The sequence below is a fragment of the Oncorhynchus mykiss genome, chromosome 12 (assembly GCF_057628025.1).
Source record: "Oncorhynchus mykiss isolate SJ-2025 chromosome 12, ASM5762802v1, whole genome shotgun sequence".
NCBI classification, from domain to species: domain Eukaryota; kingdom Metazoa; phylum Chordata; class Actinopteri; order Salmoniformes; family Salmonidae; genus Oncorhynchus; species Oncorhynchus mykiss.
In genome coordinates, this window is record NC_143033.1 from 12424194 (window position 1) to 12447249 (window position 23056).

Genomic DNA, 23056 nt, shown 5'->3' on the forward strand with positions numbered 1-23056 from the left:
GTTCCTACCATATAGTTTTTTCTAAGTATTTAGTTGGTACATTTTCATTGCATAACTGTGGACATTTCTGCTTGGAAATAACTGTCCTACAGAGAGGGTTTTGTGGTGTTAATTTGAATTAGACCCTTGGTAAACGTTATATTTTTATTGAAATGTGTCTGCAGGATTTTCTAGGGGATAACCATTCCATCCTTTTGAAATCCCTTCATAAGTACATGTTGAAATAACAACGATCAAGCCCAAGTTATTGTCTTTAAATTACTATGGATTCTCAATTGCAGATATACTTTTTTTTTTTCTTAAATGAACAAGCAATTTCCTAAGTACGACTTTGTTGTAATCGATTAATATACTGTTATTCAAGTATTGATAGAAGGGTCTTGTTTGCTGAGCAACCTTCAGAAATATAACCTTGAGGAACACATAACACACAAAACAAGTTTTGGAGAAATACACATAAAAAAAAAAAATACAAGATAGTAAAAAAAAACAAGAGTAAAATATGGTAAATTGTGTAATTGTAAATATAGACTGCTAATAGTATTTTCATCAAAAGCTTTTTCGTCATTGATATAGAGTTTAAATAAGACATCACATTAAGTTCATAGTTTTCATCTTTTTGGTTATCCACAGAGGACTGTTATTAGGGGGAGTAGGGAGGAGGTAGGGGTCCTGATGTTATTGTCTCATATGCAGGAGGGGCATTGGGAACCTGAAACACATCAAGTCAAACACACACCATTTAGAAAACAAGCAGGATAAGCCACTCTTTGATGATTGAAATACTATTTCCATTTTCACACTATTGCGCCGGGCCTAACCAAACGGAGCTCGCTTACGTTATGACATTTAGTTTTACAGTGCACAGTAGTCAACATTACTGTAAAAATGACAGTTTTAGCCAGTTGGCTAGTTTTCAACTGCAGTCTCTGAATATTTTCTTTCCACATCGTCCTTTTCGGAATGATTTCAGCATCTATGATGGATGCATCGGACAGCTCAGTCCAGCTTGGTTCGTCTCAGACGTGGAAAAAGCCCTCAAGTCAAAATATTTTCCTCTGAACAAAGAAAGGTTCACCTTTTCCAGTAGAATATCACACACACCACCCCTCCCCCACCACTCTGATCAAACCTCCTCTTCCTAACACCCCTATGAATTCCAGATCATAATCCCCTCCTGACTGGTCCGGTGACATAATCCCAGACTGAACCGCCACCAGTCATATTGCATCAGGCAGCTCACATGACCTTTAGCTTTGTTGCCCTTTCCTTCTCAGAAGAGTAATGGAGAGTTGAACAATAGGTCCTTCCTTCATGGTTGTGTTGTTGTCTGTATAGTCAGAGGAATGCAGTATCCTATGACAAGAGAACGATTATGGCCTGGGGTTGGTCACACCATTGCCTTCCAGCGTATAACTGCCCATGTCTGCATCATGGGATCGGTTCCACCACTACTTTGGCATAAACCAATTCTCTCCTCACTTCTCTTAAGTTTGTATGGAGATTTAAACCTCACAAAAACACCTTCATTCAATAAAAGTTGTCAAATACTCTGAAAAAAGAGAGCTCTGGGCCCATATTCAAAAAGCGCCTTAGAGGAGTGCTGATCTAGGATCAGGGCCCCTCTGTCCATGTAATCTTATTCAGTATGATCTACTAGGCAAAAACTGATCCTAGAGCCGCAGTCCTACTCTGAGATGCTTTATTAATGCGGGCCCTGACCACCGTTACTCTCCCCCCCAGTACATCCAGTGTTTTACCAAAGGTCGGAGGTCACTGAGGCCCATCTTGTTTTCTGCTGTGGCTCCTCCCTCGTTGAACTGTCCTCCACTGAATCCTGGCAGGGACCCTGATCTTGGGCTCTGTGGGGAGAATAACACGAGAGGAAAAGAAAACAACAGGGGAACAGGAGGTATAAGCCCCGTCGAAAACCTATGAGCAAAACACATGAAAACATTGTCTTTATGGTTGAAAATACTTTTTTTTTTTTTTACTATTTTTACTTATGTTCACTGGGAAAGCAACCCATACATACACTTTTCTTCTTCTGAGTTTTCAGATCTAAAGGAACCAGTGTGGTGCGACCTCCCCTAAACCCATTGCCAAGTTGATGTACATCTATGCAGCTATCCCTCTTTGTATCCTCCTTTATCTTAACTGAGAATCATAGACATAGAATCATCGGAAATAACTGTCCGGGTGAAAGCCTAAGCCTATTCTCTTCAGATCACCACAGATTAAGGGAAGTAGAGAGGAAGCCATTTATTAAGACTATTGAAATATGCACCCTTGGCCATGCAAGTGCTGGACTAATCTTACCCTAATCATTTTGTACCCACATCTCCTCCTAAAATACCAGCATCCGAGGATGAGAAGGGCTGCAAGTATGAAGACCAACAGAGCTATGCCTGCTGCCCTGTGGCACAAAAAGAGAAGAAAACACTAAATTAATAATACTTTCTTCACCAAATGATCAATTAAGATTGAGATGCAGCATAACAAAAAACAAAAGCTTTAAAAAATCTAATAAAGTTCAGAATTTCTATCAGGCCTGCCCTTAAATAGAGTCAATAGTCATATTGCCATCGTAAAAATAAAAAAATCCACTAACTCTTCGTTCCTGACATGGGGTCCTCCTCTGCTTGCAAAATAAACATTGAAGTCACCGCGAGGCATCTCTTTGAACCATCCAGTGACTACACCTGAGGAATACCGTTGGGCTATAAACTATAGGATATGGCTATTACATGTGAATAGCAATATCAATTACATAATGTGAACCATTGGTCAACTTTGAGACTGGTAGATTCAGTATTTGTCCCTGAAATGTGCACATGTATTTCACACTCCATTTCAAAGCAATTTTTTAACACATCAGATGAGATCATTTATGTGATTTCTGTAGGCCTATGCATATACTGTATGTTTATATACACTAATGTTCTTTTTTTTTGTAGCAATGCAATTAATACAACTATATTGATTTGAATTGTGATCAATATCTTAGTCCATCAAGCATAATATATGCGATAGGCTCTGTAAATCCAGAGACAATTGATCATTTAGAAAATGTCCATTTAAAAAAAAAATGATATAGTTGAATAGAATAACTGAAGGACCTGTGCATCAAGGCTGCCAGTGTTTGGTCTGCATTTAAAAAAAATAATAATAATAAATAAACATCGTCTTACCTAAAGTGGATAGTTACGTAGATTGTGAAAGGGTCCGATCCTTCTAAATTGCTTCGCAACACTGTTTCCCAAAGTTCTCAGTCTCACTTTTAAAAAAAATTAAATCTCTGACTTGAGAATGGGTTAGAACTATGAGGGGAGGAAAATAATTCTTATGACCGTCACGAGTTCAACCGCTCATGCTTAAAGCCATTGAACTGGACTAATTAGCATGAAACCTCTGTAGAACACAATTCTAACTACTAACCCTCCCAGCCCTAGAGCCAGAACACATCTAACTATTATGGACTCGTGAAGCTTTGTCTGCTAATTCTTTCTGTCTGACTGTGACTCAGGAGACCTCATTATTCATATTAATAACGGAAACTTGATAAACACCTATTCAAGTAGGAAAATATAAAGGATGCTGATATTTCATATAATTATTTTAGAGTACATTCACTTCAGTTCATAATAATAACTTTATGTAATATGCTAACGTTCATTACACACAACTGATAGCCTATCTTGAACATTAGCCTGTACACTCACCATGTCCTGTTCAGCCCAATGATAATATTGTATTTCTGGAAATTAATGTTATATTTTATTGGTCAATATCATAATCATTTCATAGTACGAAATATTTGGATTATTACCAAAATATGCTTTATAAATAAAAGAGAGAGCACAAAAAGATATCCATATTTAACACAAAGTAGGTTTTCTCCTCCATGTGTTGTTGTCTCCTCATTGCTTTGTCATTCTTTTTATTTATTTTATTTCACCTTTATTTAACCAGATAGGCTAGTTGAGAACAAGTTCTCATTTGCAACTGTGACCTGGCCAAGATAAAGCGTAGTAATTCGACACATACAACAACACAGAGTTACACATGGAATAAACAAAACATTCAGTCAATAATGCAGTAGAACAAAAGAAAACAAAAAGTATATATACAGTGAGTGCAAATGAGGTAAGTTAAGGAAATAAATAGGCCATGGTGGCGAAGTAATTACAATATAGCAATTAAACACTGGAATGGTAGATTGGCAGAAGATGAATGTGCGGGTAGAGATACTGGGGTGCAAAATAAATAAATACCAGTATGGGGATGAGGTAGGCAGATAGATGGGCTGTTTACAGATAGGCTAAGTACAGATTCAGTGATCTGTAAACTGCTCTGAAGGGCTGGTGCTTAAAGCTAGTGAGGGAGATGTCTCCAGCTTCAGAGATTTTTGCAATTCATTCCAGTCATGGTCAGCAGAGAACTGGAAGGAAAGATGACCAAAGGAGGAATTGGCTTTGGGGGTGACGAGTGAGATATACCTGCTGGTGCGCATGCTACGAGTGGGTGCTGCTATGGTGACCAGTGAGCTGAGATAAGGCGGGGCTTTACCTAGCAGAGACTTGTAGATAACCTGTAGCCAGTGGGTTTGGCGACGAGTATGAAGCGAGGGCCAACCAACGAGAGCGTACAGGAGTTTGTTGAGTAGAGTGTTGGAGGCTATTTTATAGATGACATCACCGAAGTCGAGGATCGGTAGGATGGTCAGTTTTATGAGGGTATGTTTGGCAGCATGAGTGAAGGATGCTTTGTTGTGATATAGAAAGCCGATTCTAGATTTAATTTTGGATTGGATATGCTTAATGTGAGTCTGGAAGGAGAGTTTACAGTCTAACCAGACACCCAGGTATTTGTAGTTGTCCACGTATTCTAAGTCAGAGCCATCCAGAGTAGTGATGCTGGACGGGCGAGCAGGTGTATACAGAATGGTGTCGTCTGCGTAGATGTGGATCAGAGAATCACCAGCAGCAAGAACAACATCATTGCAATGTATACAGGAAAGAGAGTCGGCCCGAGAATTGAACCCTGTGGCACACCCATAGAGACTGTCAGAGGTCCAGACAACAGGCCCTCCGATTTGACACACTGAACTCTATCAGAGAAGTAGTTGGTAAACCAGGCGAGGCAATCATTTGAGAAACCAAGGCTGTCGAGTCTGCCAATAAGAATCTTGTGATTGACAGAGTCGAAAGCCTTGGCCAGGTCAATGAAGACGGCTGCACAGTAATGTCTCTTATCGATGGCGGATATGATGTTGTTTAGAACCTTGAGTGTGGCTGAGGTGCACCCATGACCAGCTCTGAAACCAGATTGCATAGCGGAGAAGGTATGGTGGGATTCGAAATGGTCAGTAATCTGTTTGTTAACTTGGCTTTCGAAGACCTTAGAAAGACAAGGTAGGATAGATATAGATCTGTAGCAGTTTGGGTCTAGAGTGTCAATCCCTTTGAAGAGGGGGATGACCACGGCAGCTTTCCAATCTTTGGGAATCTCAGATGATACGAAAGAGAGGTTGAACAGGCTAGTAATAGGGGTTGCAACAATTTCGGCAGATAATTTTAGAAAGAGAGGGTCCAGATTGTCTAGCCCAGCTGATTTGTAGGGGCCAGATTCTGCAGCTCTTTCAGAACATCGGCTATCTGGATTTGGGTAAAGGAGAAAGGGTGGGGGCTTTGGCGGGTTGCTGTGGAGGGTGCCGGGCAGTTGACCGGGGTAGGGGTAGCCATGTGGAAAGCATGGCCAGCCGTAGAGAAGTGCTTATTGAAATTCTCAATTATAGTGGATTTATCGGTGGTGACAATGTTTCCTAGCCTCAGAGCAGTGGGCAGCTGGGAGGAGGTGCTCTTATTCTCCATGGACTTTACAGTGTCCCAGAACTTTTTTGAGTTAGTACTACAGGATGCAAATTACTGTTTGAAAAAGCTTGCCTTAGCTTTTCTAACTGCCTGTGTATATTTGTTCCTAACTTCCCTGAAAAGTTGCATATCACGGGGGCTATTCGATGCTAATGCAAGGGCAGACAGGTCTGGCGTGAACCAAGGACTATATCTATTCTTAGTTTTTAAAAAAATTGAGAGGGGCATGCTTATTTAAGATGGTGAGGAAGACACTTTTAAAGAATAGCCAGGCATCATCTACTGACGGGATGAGGTCAATGTCATTCCAGGATACCTCGGCAAGGTCGATTAGAAAGGCCTGCTCGCAGAAGTGTTTCAGGGAGCGTTTGACAGTGATGAGGGGTGGTCGTTTGGTCGCAGACCCATTACGGATGCAGGCAATGAGGCAGTGATCGCTGAGATCTTGATTGAAAACATCAGAGGTGTATTTGGAGGGCGAGTTAGTTAGGATGACATCTATGAGGGTGCCTGTGTTTACTGATTTGGGGTTGTATCTGGTAGGTTCATTGATCATTTGTGTGAGATTGAGGGCATCAAGCTTAGTTTGTAGGATGGCCGGGGTGTTAAGCATGTCCCAGTTTAGGTCACCTAGTAGCACGAGCTCAGAAGATAGATGTGGGGCAATCAGTTTACATATAGTATCGAGGGCACTGCTAGGGGCAGAGGGAGGTCTATAGCAAGCGGCAACAGTGAGAGACTTATTTCTGGAAAGGTGAATTTTTAGAAGTAGAAGCTCAAATTGTTTGGGTACAGATCTGGATAGTAAGACAGAACTCTGCAGGCTATCTTTGCAGTAGATTGCAACACTTTGGCAGTTCTATCTTGGCGGAAAACGTTATAGTTAGCAATGGAGATTTCAGGGTTTTTGGTGGTTTGCTAAGCCAGGATTCAGACACGGCTAAGACATCTGGGTTGGCAGAGTGTGCTAAAGCAGTGAGTATCAATGACAATTCCTGTGAATAAGATAACATGTTTTATTGTATTGTGTTGGAAATGCAGTATGATGCTCTGAATAGTGTAATAATATAATTGCCATTTGTTGCCTGTTTTGATCAGTACTGTAGAGGATCACGCAGTATCAAGAAATGGTCTGTAGGGTGCACAATATCACTACCTTCTGCTTCACAGGCAGTTCACATACTGGAACACTACAGGTAACTGCCAAAATAAAGGAAACACTAAATGAGGGATACAAAGTATAGTGAATACAGGTACTTCCACACAGGTGTGGTTCCTGTGTTAATTTAGCAATTCAAATAAGTTTAAGGTCGTGTATAGAAATGCCCAGCTGCCTATTATTTTGGCTACCGTGGCTAGAAGAGATCTCAATGACTTTGAAAGAGGGGTCGCAAAGGAGCATAGCGGGTTTAAAGGGTGTGTGTGTGTGTGTGTGTGTGTCTCAGTCATCAGATCTCCACCCAATTGAAGGCGTATGGGAGATTCTGGAGCAGCGCCCGAGAAAGTGTTTAACACCACCATCAACAAAACACTCAATTATGGAATTTTTCGTGGAAGAATAGTGTCAGATCCCTCCAATAGTTTTCCAGACACTTGTTGAATCTATGCCAAGGAGCATTGAAGCTGTTCTGGTGGCTCGTGGTGGCCCAACAGCCTATTAAGAAGAGTTATATTGGTGTTTCCTTTATTTTGGTAGTTTCCTGTATATTAGTGAAATTAAATAGTAAACCATTGCAATGAGCACAACAAGTTTAATAAAAAAAGAAGAAATTAGGTAGGAAAGTTTAAACATTTCAACCTATCCCAAAGGCCGGCAGATGGCGATATTGAGTCGTTTCATTTTACCGTCCGAAGGGAATGTATGCAGCCGGCTTTACACACATATCCCTCATGGACCAATTCGCACATAAAACAATCATTCTCCACTTAGGATTTCCTCCTTAATTCAATATTCCTCCTTAACTCGATTTCTTAATTTATTGGCGAGATTTTTAAAAACAATTTTTACTCACAAATAAATCAAGTTACGGAGGAAATCGACGCCTTTGCAGACTGAATGGACAATGTTTTATATGCGAACCGGTCCACGGTGGATACGAGTGTATAGAGTACCACAGTATGAGTCATAATACCCATAAAACCTAGCAGTCAAAGAAGGAAATGGTTCCAATCGTTTTTCTATCATTCATTTTTCCCATAGTGATTTTTAGAATCTTAAAATAAGTGCTGTTCTTTTGTTTTGGCTTACCCTGGCGTGATGTTTTGATAATTGTGTAAATCTCTCTAGGACAAGGTGACTTATATATTCACCTGTATTTAACCCCCCAATATGAAATGCTAATTAGCTGCTAATGTGGCTATCATAAAGAATTATAAATGCCATTCATGGTGATCTGGACTAGACTGCCGAATCGGTAAGAATCTCTGGATTAACTATCTAATGTTAGCTAAATTTCGTAATGAATAAATTGGCAAAAAATAAATACATTTACAATTCTGTGAACTGTCTTGTGCAAGTTCTAAATTGACACAATACCTGTTAGCAAAGGTGTCAGCTAGAGATGACTTGCAGGAGCTTGCAGGGATTTGTAGTCTTGCAGGATGTCTACATTGATACTAATTTACATTTTCAAATCTGAGAGTAAATACAGATGATATATTGATACAATTCACCTTGTCCAAGAGAGATTTAGGCGGTTATCAAAAATTCACGCCAGGGTAAGCCTACACAAAACACAGCCCTTTTTAAAGTGTTTCTTATTCCCTATGGAAAAAAGAAATGGTGGAAAAACGATTGGAACCATTTCCCTATTTGACCGCTAGGGTTTATGGGTAGCCTTGTATATACTCTCTGAATTTAGGAACGACCCAGAGCACACTGGAGGCAATTTACAAACGCACCCAGTGGTTTTTCTCAAAGTAGCCGGGGTGTAACGTGTCCTACTTATATCAGTGCACTCATAACAACCTAATCATTAGGAACTTATATTCGAGCAAATAAGTTATAAAATGTTTTGTTAACCATATTCGACACTCATTGAGCTCCATACAAAACTCGTCAGGCGAGCGAAAAAGCGCCAACTGCTGGAGATGACAGATTTTGGCCCCAGTTATCTCTCTCGCTTCGCCTTTTCCCCTCTGCTTGTAGTGAGAGAAGTTTGTCCCTCTTCGTGATCTGTCCGGTGTTCCAGAAGCGACGGTTGCTGGTGTATTGGACGTTCATATATATGTGTACCAGTGGCAAAGATGGAGAAGGACACCACTATTAGGAGAATAAAATCCTTTACGCAAAACAATGTATCGGAAAATAAGAATGACTCTCAGGATCAATGTGGAATCAACGGCTGTAGTGAAGTGAAAAAGAAGCCTGAAGTGAGCTTGTACCTGCTACACGAAGGCGTCGGAGTGGCACTGGTGACTGTATTTATTCTGGTGCTGTGGGGAGTCGTTCATTTATCATTACAGCAGCTAGTCATTGGAAAGTCTACTGGCGAGTTCAATGCTATCAGGGCAAGGTAAATCTTGATACTGTTGTCAATTGAATTGTAGATAGCTATATTCTCAACAAATTGCATGTATAGAATCTCTGATATTAGCCTAACGTTACTTCTTCCATTGCGATCGCTTCCAGTTTGCAGTACGGCGTTAACGACACCAACTCTGAGATAAACAACTAGAGGAAAGGTTATCTCAGAGTTGGTTCCACCTAGCTACGCTACAAGCCACTGGTACTAGTTGTCGTTGTAGGTAACCCATGTCAGGTGTCGCTAGGGTGTAGCTAACGGTCGGTTCATAGGAGGGAGTGGCGGGGGAAATATAAAGACACCCTTCTCCATTGTTTCTTGACAGTTTGTGGCGCTGACATAGTCTGTCTGACAATAGTTGTCAATAGTGAAGAAATATCAGACACAAATAGACCAGTTATCCTCTACATTTGAATAATTGTAGCATAACACCATTTTCTAAATGAACTACTTATTTTATTTCCTATATTCCCGTAATAAACATATACAAGGCTGCTTTTCAGTTAATCAGAGAGCAGTTGGATGCTTATTTGATAAAATCCTGCTTTATGACACTACTAGTTAGAGAGATGTAGACACATAAACCTGATGAATGTGTTAGATGGGACACATACAGTAGGTGATATAATCTGAGGGCAACCCTAAAGCTAACATACAGGAATGAAAACCACCTGGAGTCATTAAGGACACTACAGTCTACCTAGACCTAGCCACACCCACACAGTCCATGTAGACTTCCTCCTCTCTTTAGTGGAGGAAGGGAATTGAAGGGGTGGGGACAATGTACATTAGCCTTATGAAAGTGTCAAATAATGTGACACCTACATAATCTGAGGGCAAACATGTCAGACATAGGCTACAGGTAAGGGAATCATCTGGAGTCATTTGGATTTTACAGTCTAGTTGACCTATCCACAGCCATACAGTCTATGGGGACTTCTTCCTGTTTTTGGTGGCGTAAGGGAAGTGGTAGTCTGGTCCCAGATCTGTTTGTGCTGTATTGCCAACTCCTGTGGTGACAAAACTGTTTGGCTCCTTGACAATGAACATAGGCATTGGCGCATGACAGCTCAAACATATTTGGTAGCAGACTAGGGAAGGGGTGGGGGTGAGTGTCTACATAGGCTACCTCAATGTAAACTACCACATAGACCCTGTGGAGTGTCAAATGACCTACAGCTTTATTGGTGTGGATCTTATTGTAGCTGCCAGAATTTTTGCAAACCAAAGAAACAGGAAAGGCTTTGTCTCTAAGAAAACGAATAAACAGGCTCTACAGTAGGCTATTTACAGTACTGATATGACTAGTCAAACAGTACGGGATGACAGAAGTCATATCCCACTTTAAAACATTGCCATGATGCCTCGCAATGTTTTAACTCTTCTAATATGATTATGCACAACAAAACGTAGTATACGTCAGGTCAAAAGGGATCATAATATTAGGCCTAGCCTACATTTGGAAGTTATTAGCTATGCTTGCTGAAAGCAAAGCACAACTCTAGAAACTGTTCATACTTATTAAAACAACTTTTTCAAAATGATTTAAATGAAACTTGATAGAAACTGCAGATGTAGTAGGCCTTTACTTAACATGTCTCACCTGATTTGCTGACTCACTCCCTGCATGCCTTTCCCTTTCTGCCAGGAAGCACCTGGAGCGTATCACCAGCGTCGGTCCCCGTCCCACGGGCAGCCCGGAGAATGAGATCTTAACGGTTAACTTCCTGCTAGAGCAGATTGAGCACATCAAGGCCGACAGCGCCTCAGGACCCCACTCTGTCACTGTGGACGTCCAGCGACCCACAGGCTCCTTCAGCATTGACTTCCTGGGAGGGTTCACCTCCTACTACGACCGGGTCAGCAACATCGCTGTCCGCCTGGAGCCCAAGGCTGGGGCTCAGCACCTCATGCTGGCCAACTGCCACTTTGACTCTGTGGCCAACAGTCCTGGTACAATACAACACAACCAATTAGTCTTTATTATATCTTAGGGTTTATTATTCACCACTCCCGGGACACCATATACACACACACACACATACATACATACACACACACACACACACACAAAACACCATGAAAACACAACCATGGTTTTCACACACAACAGGCCGAATACAATCTCTAGCGATGACCAGGCCTGGGTCTGCTTCCCTTACATTTCATTTAGTGGATACGATCTTGTCTGTGTGAGTAGTGTTGTTAGTTACAGTTACATTACTGAAGAAAATAGCTAAAATACATGTTATTTAAGGCACAAATGGTCGAGTGTATGACTGATTCTGACAGAGATGTTTGTTATTTTGGTCAAGACAGTAAGCAACAGTAGTAGTGGTGGTGTACTGTAGTACAACCACAGTTGGGTGGGGAGGTCCTATTAGTTCATACAGTAACGTGAACGCAAAATCATCATATTTAAAAAAAAAAATACATAAAAAAACATGTTCTATATATATATATAAGGCGTCCCAGCCTAAACAGCGCAGTAGAGTTTGCGTATATATTATGACAACCTTTTGGACTTCGGTGAGATTTTATTTCTGGCTGTTTGGCCACTCAACGTTTCTTCTTGAGGCAAGAGGAATTTCAGAGCTGAAGTCTACGCCCCTTAGTCGGTGATTGGTCAACAGTAGGGATTCTTCAATAAAGTATTTTCTGTCATTCAACGAGGTGATGACTCATTTTCATGCACATTTTTTCGTTGCGAAATACTGCACCAAACATCTTAGTTAGATATTAAAATTGCGTGACTAAGATCTCTTCTGGCAAAAACGTCAAAGTTAATGACAGATTGCTTGAGTTATCTTAGATTCATTCGGACTATTTTGAAGAAGTGTATAGTGTCTCAAATTGGACAAATAGTACCATTGCCGCTTTTGTTTCTCGTTTTTCAAGTGACGGCCTTTTAAGGGATTACGGCTATGCGCCAGCTGAATGGAAGAATGCTGACGCCTTTACTCTCCATTAAATGTAATTACACCATCATATCCCTGAAAACAGAGAGGACAAAACAGGCTACGACTTACAGTCCAACATGGTGCAAACTAAGAATAGTTTCAGACTGAATCTCAGATTAAGCCTACATACAGTTCTCCAACTATAATTCATTCCCCATAACCCCTGAAGAGAAATGAATGTTCTCTAAAGTCTGGACACGAAGTTCTGTACCTTTAAACCAGGAAATTGATACCAGAAGAGGTTGTTAAATACATTGGATGGGGAGCAAGAAAATAAACACAACCCAGGCATTGGCATGTTTCCTTCCTCCCTGGCTTCCACATACTCTCAGACAGAGGAAGCTGGATTCAGGAATTCAAAACATGCACATTGTGGAGAAAAAAAAAACAGAAGAAAGAATTAGCACATGCATTGTCCCACGTGATGGTTGTTCTCTGTTATCAAGCAAGGCCCAATGGGGAAGTGTGTGTGAACAGGGAGGAAGCAACAGTCACCTGTTGGCTCTGTTTAACACACACACACACACACACATGAGCCCGCGCACTCACATAGACATACGCTGTCGATATAACACACTACACACACACACACACACATTTCTGAGGGTAACAAGACTACTGTTTTTTGACAACATTAGTTGTCGCACGGCCTGACCGGCCTGTCCACTACGCAGGGCTGGATTATACGATTCTCTTTCTGTCTCTCCCTCTTACTCTCTCTCTTATTCTGTCTTTTACTCCCCCTCTTACTCTCTCTTATTCTGTCTTTTACTCTCCCTCTTACTCTCTCTTATTCTGTCTTTTACTCTCCCTCTTACTCTCTCTCTTATTCTGTCTTTTACTCTCTCTTATTCTGTATTTTACTCTCCCTCTTACTCTCTCTTATTCTGTCTTTTACTCTCCCTCTTACTCTCTCTCTTATTCTGTATTTTACTCTCTCTTATTCTGTCTTTTACTCTCCCTCTTACTCTCTCTTATTCTGTCTTTTACTCTCCCTCTTACTCTCTCTCTTATTCTGTATTTTACTCTCTCTTATTCTGTCTTTTACTCTCCCTCTTACTCTCTCTTATTCTGTCTTTTACTCTCTCTTATTCTGTCTTACTCTGTCTTTTACTCTCTCTTATTCTGTCTTTTACTCTCCCTCTTACTCTCTCTTATTCTGTTTTTTACTCTCCTTCTCTTTTGCTCCCTCCCTTCTTACACAACGTGTCAATGTGAGTCATTTTAACATATACTGTAGCAGCCTATATATCACATATCATTGAGTATAAATATTCACATACTGAGTATAGCCTAAGCTCCAAGTCGATAGCGTTCCTAGGCCTACAATAAATATCATCCTCCTCAGTCCCTGATTAACTGCTGTAGTTGTTGGGTGTTTCAGTAAAAAACATTGGCCTGGTTAGTACTCCTTGTGTTGTTTCTACCTTCATAAGAAAGAGAACCTGCTCGACAGGAAATCTCTAGGCAGGTCTCGACTTCTTGTTTTGGGTTTTCCTCCAATGTTTTTCTTTCCTATATAAACTCAGCAAAAAAAGAAACGTCTTCTCACTGTCAACTGCGTTTATTTTCAGCAAACTTAACGTGTAAATATTTGTATGAACATAAGATTCAACAACTGAGACATAAACTGAACAAGTTCCACAGACATGTGACTAACAGAAATGGAATAATGTGTCCCTGAACAAAGGGGGGGGGGGGGGGGGGTCAAAATCCAAAGTAAAGGTCAGTATCTGGTGTGGCCACCAGCTGCATTAAGTACTGCAGTGCATCTCCTCCTCATGGACATGGCAGAACACTGACATTCCTGTCTTGCAGGAAATCACACACAGAACGAGCAGTATGGCTGGTGGCATTGTCATGCTAGAGGGTCATGTCAGGATGAGCCTGCAGGAAGGGTACCACATGAGGGAGGAGGATGTCTTCCCTGTAGCGCACAGCGTTGAGATTGCCTGCAATGACAACAAGCTCAGTCCGATGATGCTGTGACACACCACCCCAGATCATGAAGGACCCTCCACCTCCAAATCAATCCCGCTCCAGAGTACAGGCCTCGGTGTAACACTCTTTCCCTCGACGATAAACGCAAATCCGACCATCACCCCTGGTGAGACAAAACCGCGACTCGTCAGTGAAGAGCACTTTTTGCCAGTCCATGCCTCCTTGCAGCATGCCTGAGGCACATTCACACAGATGTGCAGGGACCCTGGGCATATTTCTTTTGGTGTTTTTCAGAGTCAGTAGAAAGGCCTCTTTAGTGTCCTAAGTTTTCATAACTGTGACCTTAATTGCCTACCATCTGTAAGCTGTTAGTGTCTTAACGACCGTTCCACAGGTGCATGTTCATGAATTCTTTATGGTTCATTGAACAAGCATGGGAAACAGTGTTTACACACTTTACAATGAAGATCTGTGAAGTTATTTTGATTTTTATGAATTATCTTTGAAAGACAGGGCCCTGAAATAGAATACCGGACAGTCAACAACAATAGAATACCGGACTGTCAACAACAATAGAATACCGGACTGTCAACAACAATAGAATACCGGACTGTCAACAACAATAGAATACCGGACTGTCAACAACAATATTGCACTGCAGGATGAGACAGTGGCTAACACAACAGCCACAGTTAACCGTGGAGAGATTTCCTACTGATAGTGGTGGAATGGGGCTGGCCTAGTGGGGCAGAAAGTGGAATTCCACCCTCCTTTTGATGTGTCTAGTGAAATATCACCCTCCTTTTGATGTGTCTAGTGAAATATCACCCTCCTTTTGATGTGTCTAGTGAAATATCACCCTCCTTTTGATGTGTCTAGTGGAATATCACCCTCCTTTTGATGTGTCTAGTGAAATATCACCCTCCTTTTGATGTGTCTAGTGAAATATCACCCTCCTTTTGATGTGTCTAGTGAAATATCACCCTCCTTTTGATGTGTCTAGTGAAATATCACCCTCCTTTTGATGTGTCTAGTGAAATATCACCCTCCTTTTGATGTGTCTAGTGAAATATCACCCTCCTTTTGATGTGTCTAGTGGAATATCACCCTCCTTTTGATGTGTCTAGTGAAATATCACCCTCCTTTTGATGTGTCTAGTGAAATATCACCCTCCTTTTGATGTGTCTAGTGAAATATCACCCTCCTTTTGATGTGTCTAGTGAAATATCACCGTCCTTTTGATGTGTCTAGTGAAATATCACCCTCCTTTTGATGTGTCTAGTGAAATATCACCCTCCTTTTGATGTGTCTAGTGAAATATCACCCTCCTTTTGATGTGTCTAGTGAAATATCACCCTCCTTTTGATGTGTCTAGTGAAATATCACCCTCCTTTTGATGTGTCTAGTGGAATATCACCCTCCTTTTGATGTGTCTAGTGAAATATCACCCTCCTTTTGATGTGTCTAGTGAAATATCACCCTCCTTTTGATGTGTCTAGTGAAATATCACCCTCCTTTTGATGTGTCTAGTGGAATATCACCCTCCTTTTGATGTGTCTAGTGAAATATCACCCTCCTTTTGATGTGTCTAGTGAAATATCACCCTCCTTTTGATGTGTCTAGTGGAATATCACCCTCCTTTTGATGTGTCTAGTGGAATATCACCCTCCTTTTGATGTGTCTAGTGAAATATCACCCTCCTTTTGATGTGTCTAGTGAAATATCACCCTCCTTTTGATGTGTCTAGTGAAATATCACCCTCCTTTTGATGTGTCTAGTGAAATATCACCCTCCTTTTGATGTGTCTAGTGAAATATCACCCTCCTTTTGATGTGTCTAGTGAAATATCACCCTCCTTTTGATGTGTCTAGTGGAATATCACCCTCCTTTTGATGTGTCTAGTGAAATACCACCCTCCTTTTGATGTGTCTAGTGAAATATCACCCTCCTTTTGATGTGTCTAGTGAAATATCACCCTCCTTTTGATGTGTCTAGTGAAATATCACCCTCCTTTTGATGTGTCTAGTGGAATATCACCCTCCTTTTGATGTGTCTAGTGAAATATCACCGTCCTTTTGATGTGTCTAGTGAAATATCACCCTCCTTTTGATGTGTCTAGTGAAATATCACCCTCCTTTTGATGTGTCTAGTGAAATATCACCCTCCTTTTGATGTGTCTAGTGAAATATCACCCTCCTTTTGATGTGTCTAGTGGAATATCACCCTCCTTTTGATGTGTCTAGTGGAATATCACCCTCCTTTTGTGTTTTTTTGACGTTCTAAGACGGGGATACGGGGCTGAAGGAGGCAGTAGATTGTCTGATGGTCAGTTCTAAAAGCCTAAGTAGACTTAAAGTGGTTAGGGAACTGTAGATCACATTGTGTTGCTTGTCTGATGGTTAGGGTACTGTTGATCACATTGTGTAGCTTGTCTGATGGTTAGGGTACTGTTGATCACATTGTGTAGCTTGTCAGATGGTTAGGGTACTGTTGATCACATTGTGTAGCTTGTCTGATGGTTAGGGTACTGTTGATCCCATTGTGTAGCTTGTCTGATGGTTAGGGAACTGTAGATCACATTATGTTGCTTGTCTGATGGTTAGGGTACTGTTGATCACATTGTGTAGCTTGTCTGATGGTTAGGGAACTGTAGATCACATTGTGTTGCTTGTCTGATGGTTAGGGTACTGTTGATCACATTGTGTAGCTTGTCTGATGGTTAGGGTACTGTTGATCACATTGTGTAGCTTGTCTGATGGTTAGGGAACTGTAGATCACATTGTGTTGCTTGTCTGATGGTTAGGGAACTATAGATCACATTGTGTTGCTTGTCTGATGGTTAGGGAACTGTAGATCACATTGTGTTGCTTGTCTGATGGTTAGGGAACTGTAGATCACATTGTGTTGCTTGTCTGATGGTTAGGGTACTGTTGATCACATTGTGTAGCTTGTCTGATGGTTAGGGTACTGTTGATCACATTGTGTAGCTTGTCTGATGGTTAGGGAACTGTAGATCACATTGTGTAGCTTGTCTGATGGTTAGGGTACTGTTGATCACATTGTGTAGCTTGTCTGATGGTTAGGGTACTGTTGATCACATTGTGTAGCTTGTCTGATGGTTAGGGTACTGTTGATCACATTGTGTAGCTTGTCTGATGGTTAGGGTACTGTTGATCACATTGTGTAGCTTGTCTGATGGTTAGGGTACTGTTGATCACATTGTGTTGCTTGTCTGATGGTTAGGGTACTGTTGATCACATTGTGTAGCTTGTCTGATGGTTAGGGTACTGTTGAATACATTGTGTTGCTTGTCTGATGGTTAGGGTACTGTTGATCACATTGTGTTGCTTGTCTGATGGTTAGGGAACTGTAGATCACATTGTGTTGCTTGTCTGATGGTTAGGGTACTGTTGATCACATTGTGTAGCTTGTCTGATGGTTAGGGTACTGTTGATCACATTGTGTTGCTTGTCTGATGGTTAGGGTACTGTTGATCACATTGTGTAGCTTGTCTGATGGTTAGGGTACTGTTGATCACATTGTGTAGGTTGTCTGATGGTTAGGGTACTGTTGATCACATTGTGTAGCTTGTCTGATGGTTAGGGTACTGTTGAATACATTGTGTTGCTTGTCTGATGGTTAGGGTACTGTTGATCACATTGTGTAGCTTGTCTGATGGTTAGGGTACTGTTGATCACATTGTGTAGCTTGTCAGATGGTTAGGGAACTGTAGATCACATTGTGTAGCTTGTCTGATGGTTAGGGTACTGTTGATCACATTGTGTAGGTTGTCTGATGGTTAGGGTACTGTTGATCACATTGTGTAGCTTGTCTGATGGTTAGGGTACTGTTGATCCCATTGTGTAGCTTGTCTGATGGTTAGGGTACTGTTGATCACATTGTGTAGCTTGTCTGATGGTTAGGGTACTGTTGATCACATTGTGTAGCTTGTCTGATGGTTAGGGTACTGTTGATCCCATTGTGTAGCTTGTCTGATGGTTAGGGAACTGTAGATCACATTATGTTGCTTGTCTGATGGTTAGGGTACTGTTGATCACATTGTGTAGCTTGTCTGATGGTTAGGGAACTGTAGATCACATTGTGTTGCTTGTCTGATGGTTAGGGTACTGTTGATCACATTGTGTAGCTTGTCTGATGGTTAGGGTACTGTTGATCACATTGTGTAGCTTGTCTGATGGTTAGGGTACTGTTGATCACATTGTGTAGGTTGTCTGATGGTTAGGGTACTGTTGATCACATTGTGTAGCTTGTCTGATGGTTAGGGTACTGTTGATCACATTGTGTAGCTTGTCTGATGGTTAGGGAACTGTAGATCACATTGTGTTGCTTGTCTGATGGTTAGGGTACTGCTGCTCACATTGTGTAGCTTGTCTGATGGTTAGGGTACTGTTGATCACATTGTGTAGCTTGTCTGATGGTTAGGGTACTGTTGATCACATTGTGTAGGTTGTCTGATGGTTAGGGTACTGTTGATCACATTGTGTAGCTTGTCTGATGGTTATGGCACTGTTGCTATCATTGTGTTGCTTGTCTGATGGTTAGGGTAGTGTTGCTATCATTGTGTTGCTTGTCTGATGGTTAGGGTACTGTTGAATACATTGTGTTGCTTGTCTGATGGTTAGGGTACTGTTGATCACATTGTGTAGGTTGTCTGATGGTTAGGGTACTGTTGATCACATTGTGTAGCTTGTCTGATGGTTAGGGAACTGTAGATCACATTGTGTAGCTTGTCTGATGGTTAGGGTACTGTTGATCACATTGTGTAGCTTGTCTGATGGTTAGGGTACTGTTGATCACATTGTGTAGCTTGTCTGATGGTTAGGGCACTGTTGCTATCATTGTGTTGCTTGTCTGATGGTTAGGGTAGTGTTGCTATCATTGTGTTGCTTGTCTGATGGTTAGGGTACTGTTGATCACATTGTGTAGGTTGTCTGATGGTTAGGGTACTGTTGATCACATTGTGTAGGTTGTCTGATGGTTAGGATACTGTTGATCACATTGTGTAGCTTGTCTGATGGTTAGGGAACTGTAGATCACATTGTGTTGCTTGTCTGATGGTTAGGGTAGTGTTGCTATCATTGTGTTGCTTGTCTGATGGTTAGGGTAGTGTTGCTATCATTGTGTTGCTTTTCTGATGGTTAGGGTACTGATGCTATCATTGTGTTGCTTGTCTGATGGTTAGGGTAGTGTTGCTGTCATTGTGTTGCTTGTCTGATGGTTAGGTAGTAAGTGATGACTGTTGCTCCCACTGTGTGATTATGCAATCAGCCTTCCAGGCAGGAATTTCAGCAGGGCATTACTTGTGTCACACACACACACACACACACACACACACCACACCACACCACACCACACCACACCACACACACACACACCAATATTCAGGGACACATCCATATAGTTTTATGAGACCACACACACAGAGTGTTACTGTGCCAGCCTTCCTCAGTCTCTGACCCCATGTAACCTGTGTGTGGGACAGGTGCAAGTGACGATGCAGTGAGCTGTGCGGTGATGTTGGAGGTGCTTCACTCCCTGGCCAACCTCTCCACACCTCTACGACATGGGGTGGTGTTCCTCTTCAATGGAGCTGAGGAGAATGTGCTGCAGGTGAGAGAGACCCTGTGGGACAGTAGTGAACACTGGACAGAGAGGGACACTAGTGAACACGACAGAGAGGGACACTAGTGAACACTGGACAGAGAGAGACCCTGTGGGACAGTAGTGAACACTGGACAGAGAGAGACACTGTGGGATAGTAGTGAACATTGGACAGAGAGAGAGAGACACTGGACAGAGAGGGACACTAGTGAACACGACAGAGAGAGACACTGTGGGACAGTAGTGAACACTGGACAGAGAGAGACACTGTGGGACAGTAGTGAACACTGGACAGAGAGAGACACTGTGGGACAGTAGTGAACACTGGACAGAGAGCGACACTGTGGGACAGTAGTGAACACTGGGCAGAGAGAGACACTGTGGGACAGTAGTGAACACTGGGCAGAGAGAGACACTGTGGGACAGTAGTGAACACTGGACAGAGAGCGACACTGGGGGACACTAATTAACACTGGGCAGAGAGAGACACTGTGGGACAGTAGTGCACACTGGACAGAGAGAGACACTGTGGGACAGTAGTGAACACTGGACAGAGAGCGACACTGTGGGACAGTAGTGAACACTGGACAGAGAGCGACACTGGGGGACACTAATTAACACTGGGCAGAGAGAGACACTGTGGGACAGTAGTGCACACTGGACAGAGAGGGACACTAGTGAACACTTGACAGAGGGACACTAGTGAACACTTGACAGAGAGGGACACTGGGGGACAGTAGTGAACACTGGACAGAGAGGGACACTAGTGAACACTGGACAGAGATGGACACTAGTGAACACTGGACAGAGAGGGACACTAGTGAACACTGGACACTGGGGGACACTAGTGAACACTGGACAGAGAGGGACACTAGTGAACACTGGACAGAGAGGGACACTAGTGAACGCTGGACAGAGAGGGACACTAGTGAACATTGGACAGAGACACTGGGGGACACTAGTGAACACTGGACAGAGAGGGACAATGGGGGATGCTAGTGAACACTGGACAGAGAGAGACACTGGGGGACACTAGTGAACACTGGACAGAGAGAGACACTGGGGGACACTAGTGAACACTGGACAGAGAGAGACACTAGTGAACACTGGACAGGATGTTAGGAGGTCAACTAAGTTTACACAATCACATTTCGAGTGACATACATTTTCAGCCAGAATCATAAATGCTATTCCTCTTGTGTAAGGGTTGCTTGTTCTTGTAAAATGATATTAAATGACATATGGAATGTGAAATATTGTTTTATAAACCTCTTCTCCCCTGCACCCCAGGCGAGTCATGGCTTCATCACTCAGCATCCCTGGGCCAAGCAGGTCCGAGCCTTCATCAACCTGGAGGCTGCAGGGGTGGGCGGCAAAGAGGTGGTGTTTCAGACAGGTAGGTGGACACACACACACACACACACACTCACAGGTGGTAGGTGGAGGCAGCTGGGATGAGGGGACAAAGAATTGGTGTTTTCTAAGTAGAAGGTGCCCCCTACACCACCGATCTAGGATCAGATTAGCCTACTCCCAAACCTAACCTTAACCAGGAGAAGAAATAAAGTAGTATCTGATCCTAGATCTGTGGGGTAGGGGTTAGGGGCAACTTCTACCTACTCTGTGTTTTAGACCAGTGATTGGACCTGGATCCAGGCCAATGGAACATATTTATTTAGGTGTCTGTGTCAGCAGCTGAACAAACCTTCCTGGCCCTCAGGGAACGGAATAGAGCTGTCGTACAGGAACACCTGCAGAATGCAAATGGCCCCCAGCAATGTCAGCTTGAGGAGAGAGAGGTGTGTTAGGAAAATCAATTCACTGGCTGCAGAAGGAAACTGGCTGATGTTGTAAATGTGAATATCTTATGCTTGGAATTTACCTCAATTAGTAGACTGGTGGGACTAATTAGGGTAAACCATATATATATATATATATTCGCCCATCTCAGTGAACTAATCCATTGTGGAGGCCTAGACTAAAAGACAATTTATGCTTGATCTGAAAATGTGGTATGGGACGCAATCCAGCCCTGTACCGCATCGCTATGCTCCTCCCAAATGTTATAACAATGTGGGGGGCTCTGTATAGCTCTGCATTGACCTGATTGGTTGACGGTAGGTGGGGGCAGTACATCCTGTAGAAAACACAAACTCACTTCCTTGACAACAGCTCTGCACTGCTCAGCGAAGCACAAGAAGTGTGAATGCCCTGACTTCTGCAGATTTGGATATCATTTTGATTAACCACATGACAATGATTTTGACATATGAAGATGTTATTATAAATTAAATGAAAGTGTTCCATGAAAATGTGTATATGAAAATCATAACTGGCATGCAGATCGATAGAAATGTTAAGATAAATTGGCATTCAACATGAGTAAGGTTGCTGACTCTTCGTGTAGCCTTTTACCGGCAACTTCAGGAGAGTAGTGGCAGAATCTATGAAAGCCAGCAGGAGGAAGATGGTCGGGTTAAAGTTGTTATCTTCCCTATCTTCCCAAATGACTCCCTCTTGAGTCATTTGTGTGTTATTTAATCCTACAGTGAGCTTAAAGCATCAGACAAGCTTGATGCATATAGTTGATTTTATTAAAACACATAGGGTGTGTCTATATATTGAAAAATACATGTTAAAAAAGAACCGACTACTTTCGGTCTACCAAGATTTTCTTTAGTCGGGGACTGCCCTACTCCTTTAAAGCAGCCTTTCTTAAAGTATGGGTCACACCCATAGTGGGTCGCGCCCATAGTGGGTCGTGGCCTGTTAATAGTGGGGCGCAAAGTGTCATAGTTCATGTATAATTATTTAATGAATTACTGGAATTGATTTGTTCAAGTGCAGCTGCGCTCACTGTTCAATGCGATCTCTGTTTAGCAGCTGTATCTCAGCTCAGTTTGGCAGCCGCGCAAGTGGGAGGAAGATGTGTGTGCGTCGTCGTTTACCAGATCTTTTTTCTGCAGTTTTCTTGAAGAACACTCCGTGACCCACACGCTGCAGCTTTGTCGTTCAGCAGCAGATGATGTGCTCTCAGCCACTGACTTGTCATTCCCACTCGCCATCACTTACCGCTGTCATCAAATGGACTCAAGCTGGCCACAAGTTCTGACTGAGCTCAATCGTCATGAAACGC

General features: G+C 42.2%; 2 protein-coding genes across 2 annotated transcripts in view; one reads left to right on the forward strand and one right to left on the reverse strand.

The window, feature by feature from the left end:
* Window positions 1-130: 130 nt before the first annotated feature.
* LOC110536967 (melanoma antigen recognized by T-cells 1) lies at window positions 131-3390 on the reverse strand. The gene is made up of 5 exons (XM_021622650.3): window positions 3192-3390; window positions 2612-2702; window positions 2320-2416; window positions 1761-1862; window positions 131-712 (listed from the first exon to the last, which is right to left on the reverse strand). The coding sequence occupies exons 2-5, from the start codon at window positions 2674-2676 to the stop codon at window positions 644-646; spliced, it is 333 nt and encodes a 110-aa protein (XP_021478325.1). The 5' UTR covers window positions 2677-2702; window positions 3192-3390; the 3' UTR covers window positions 131-643.
* A 5342-nt stretch (window positions 3391-8732) lies between these two features.
* Window positions 8733-23056, forward strand: part of LOC110536969 (endoplasmic reticulum metallopeptidase 1) — a 48954-nt gene continuing 34630 nt past the window's right edge. The window contains exons 1-4 of the mRNA XM_036936926.2: window positions 8733-9388; window positions 11046-11350; window positions 19802-19929; window positions 21211-21316. Coding sequence (XP_036792821.2) covers window positions 9120-9388; window positions 11046-11350; window positions 19802-19929; window positions 21211-21316 — 808 coding nt within the window. The 5' untranslated portion in view covers window positions 8733-9119. The remainder of the gene's footprint in view (window positions 9389-11045; window positions 11351-19801; window positions 19930-21210; window positions 21317-23056) is intronic.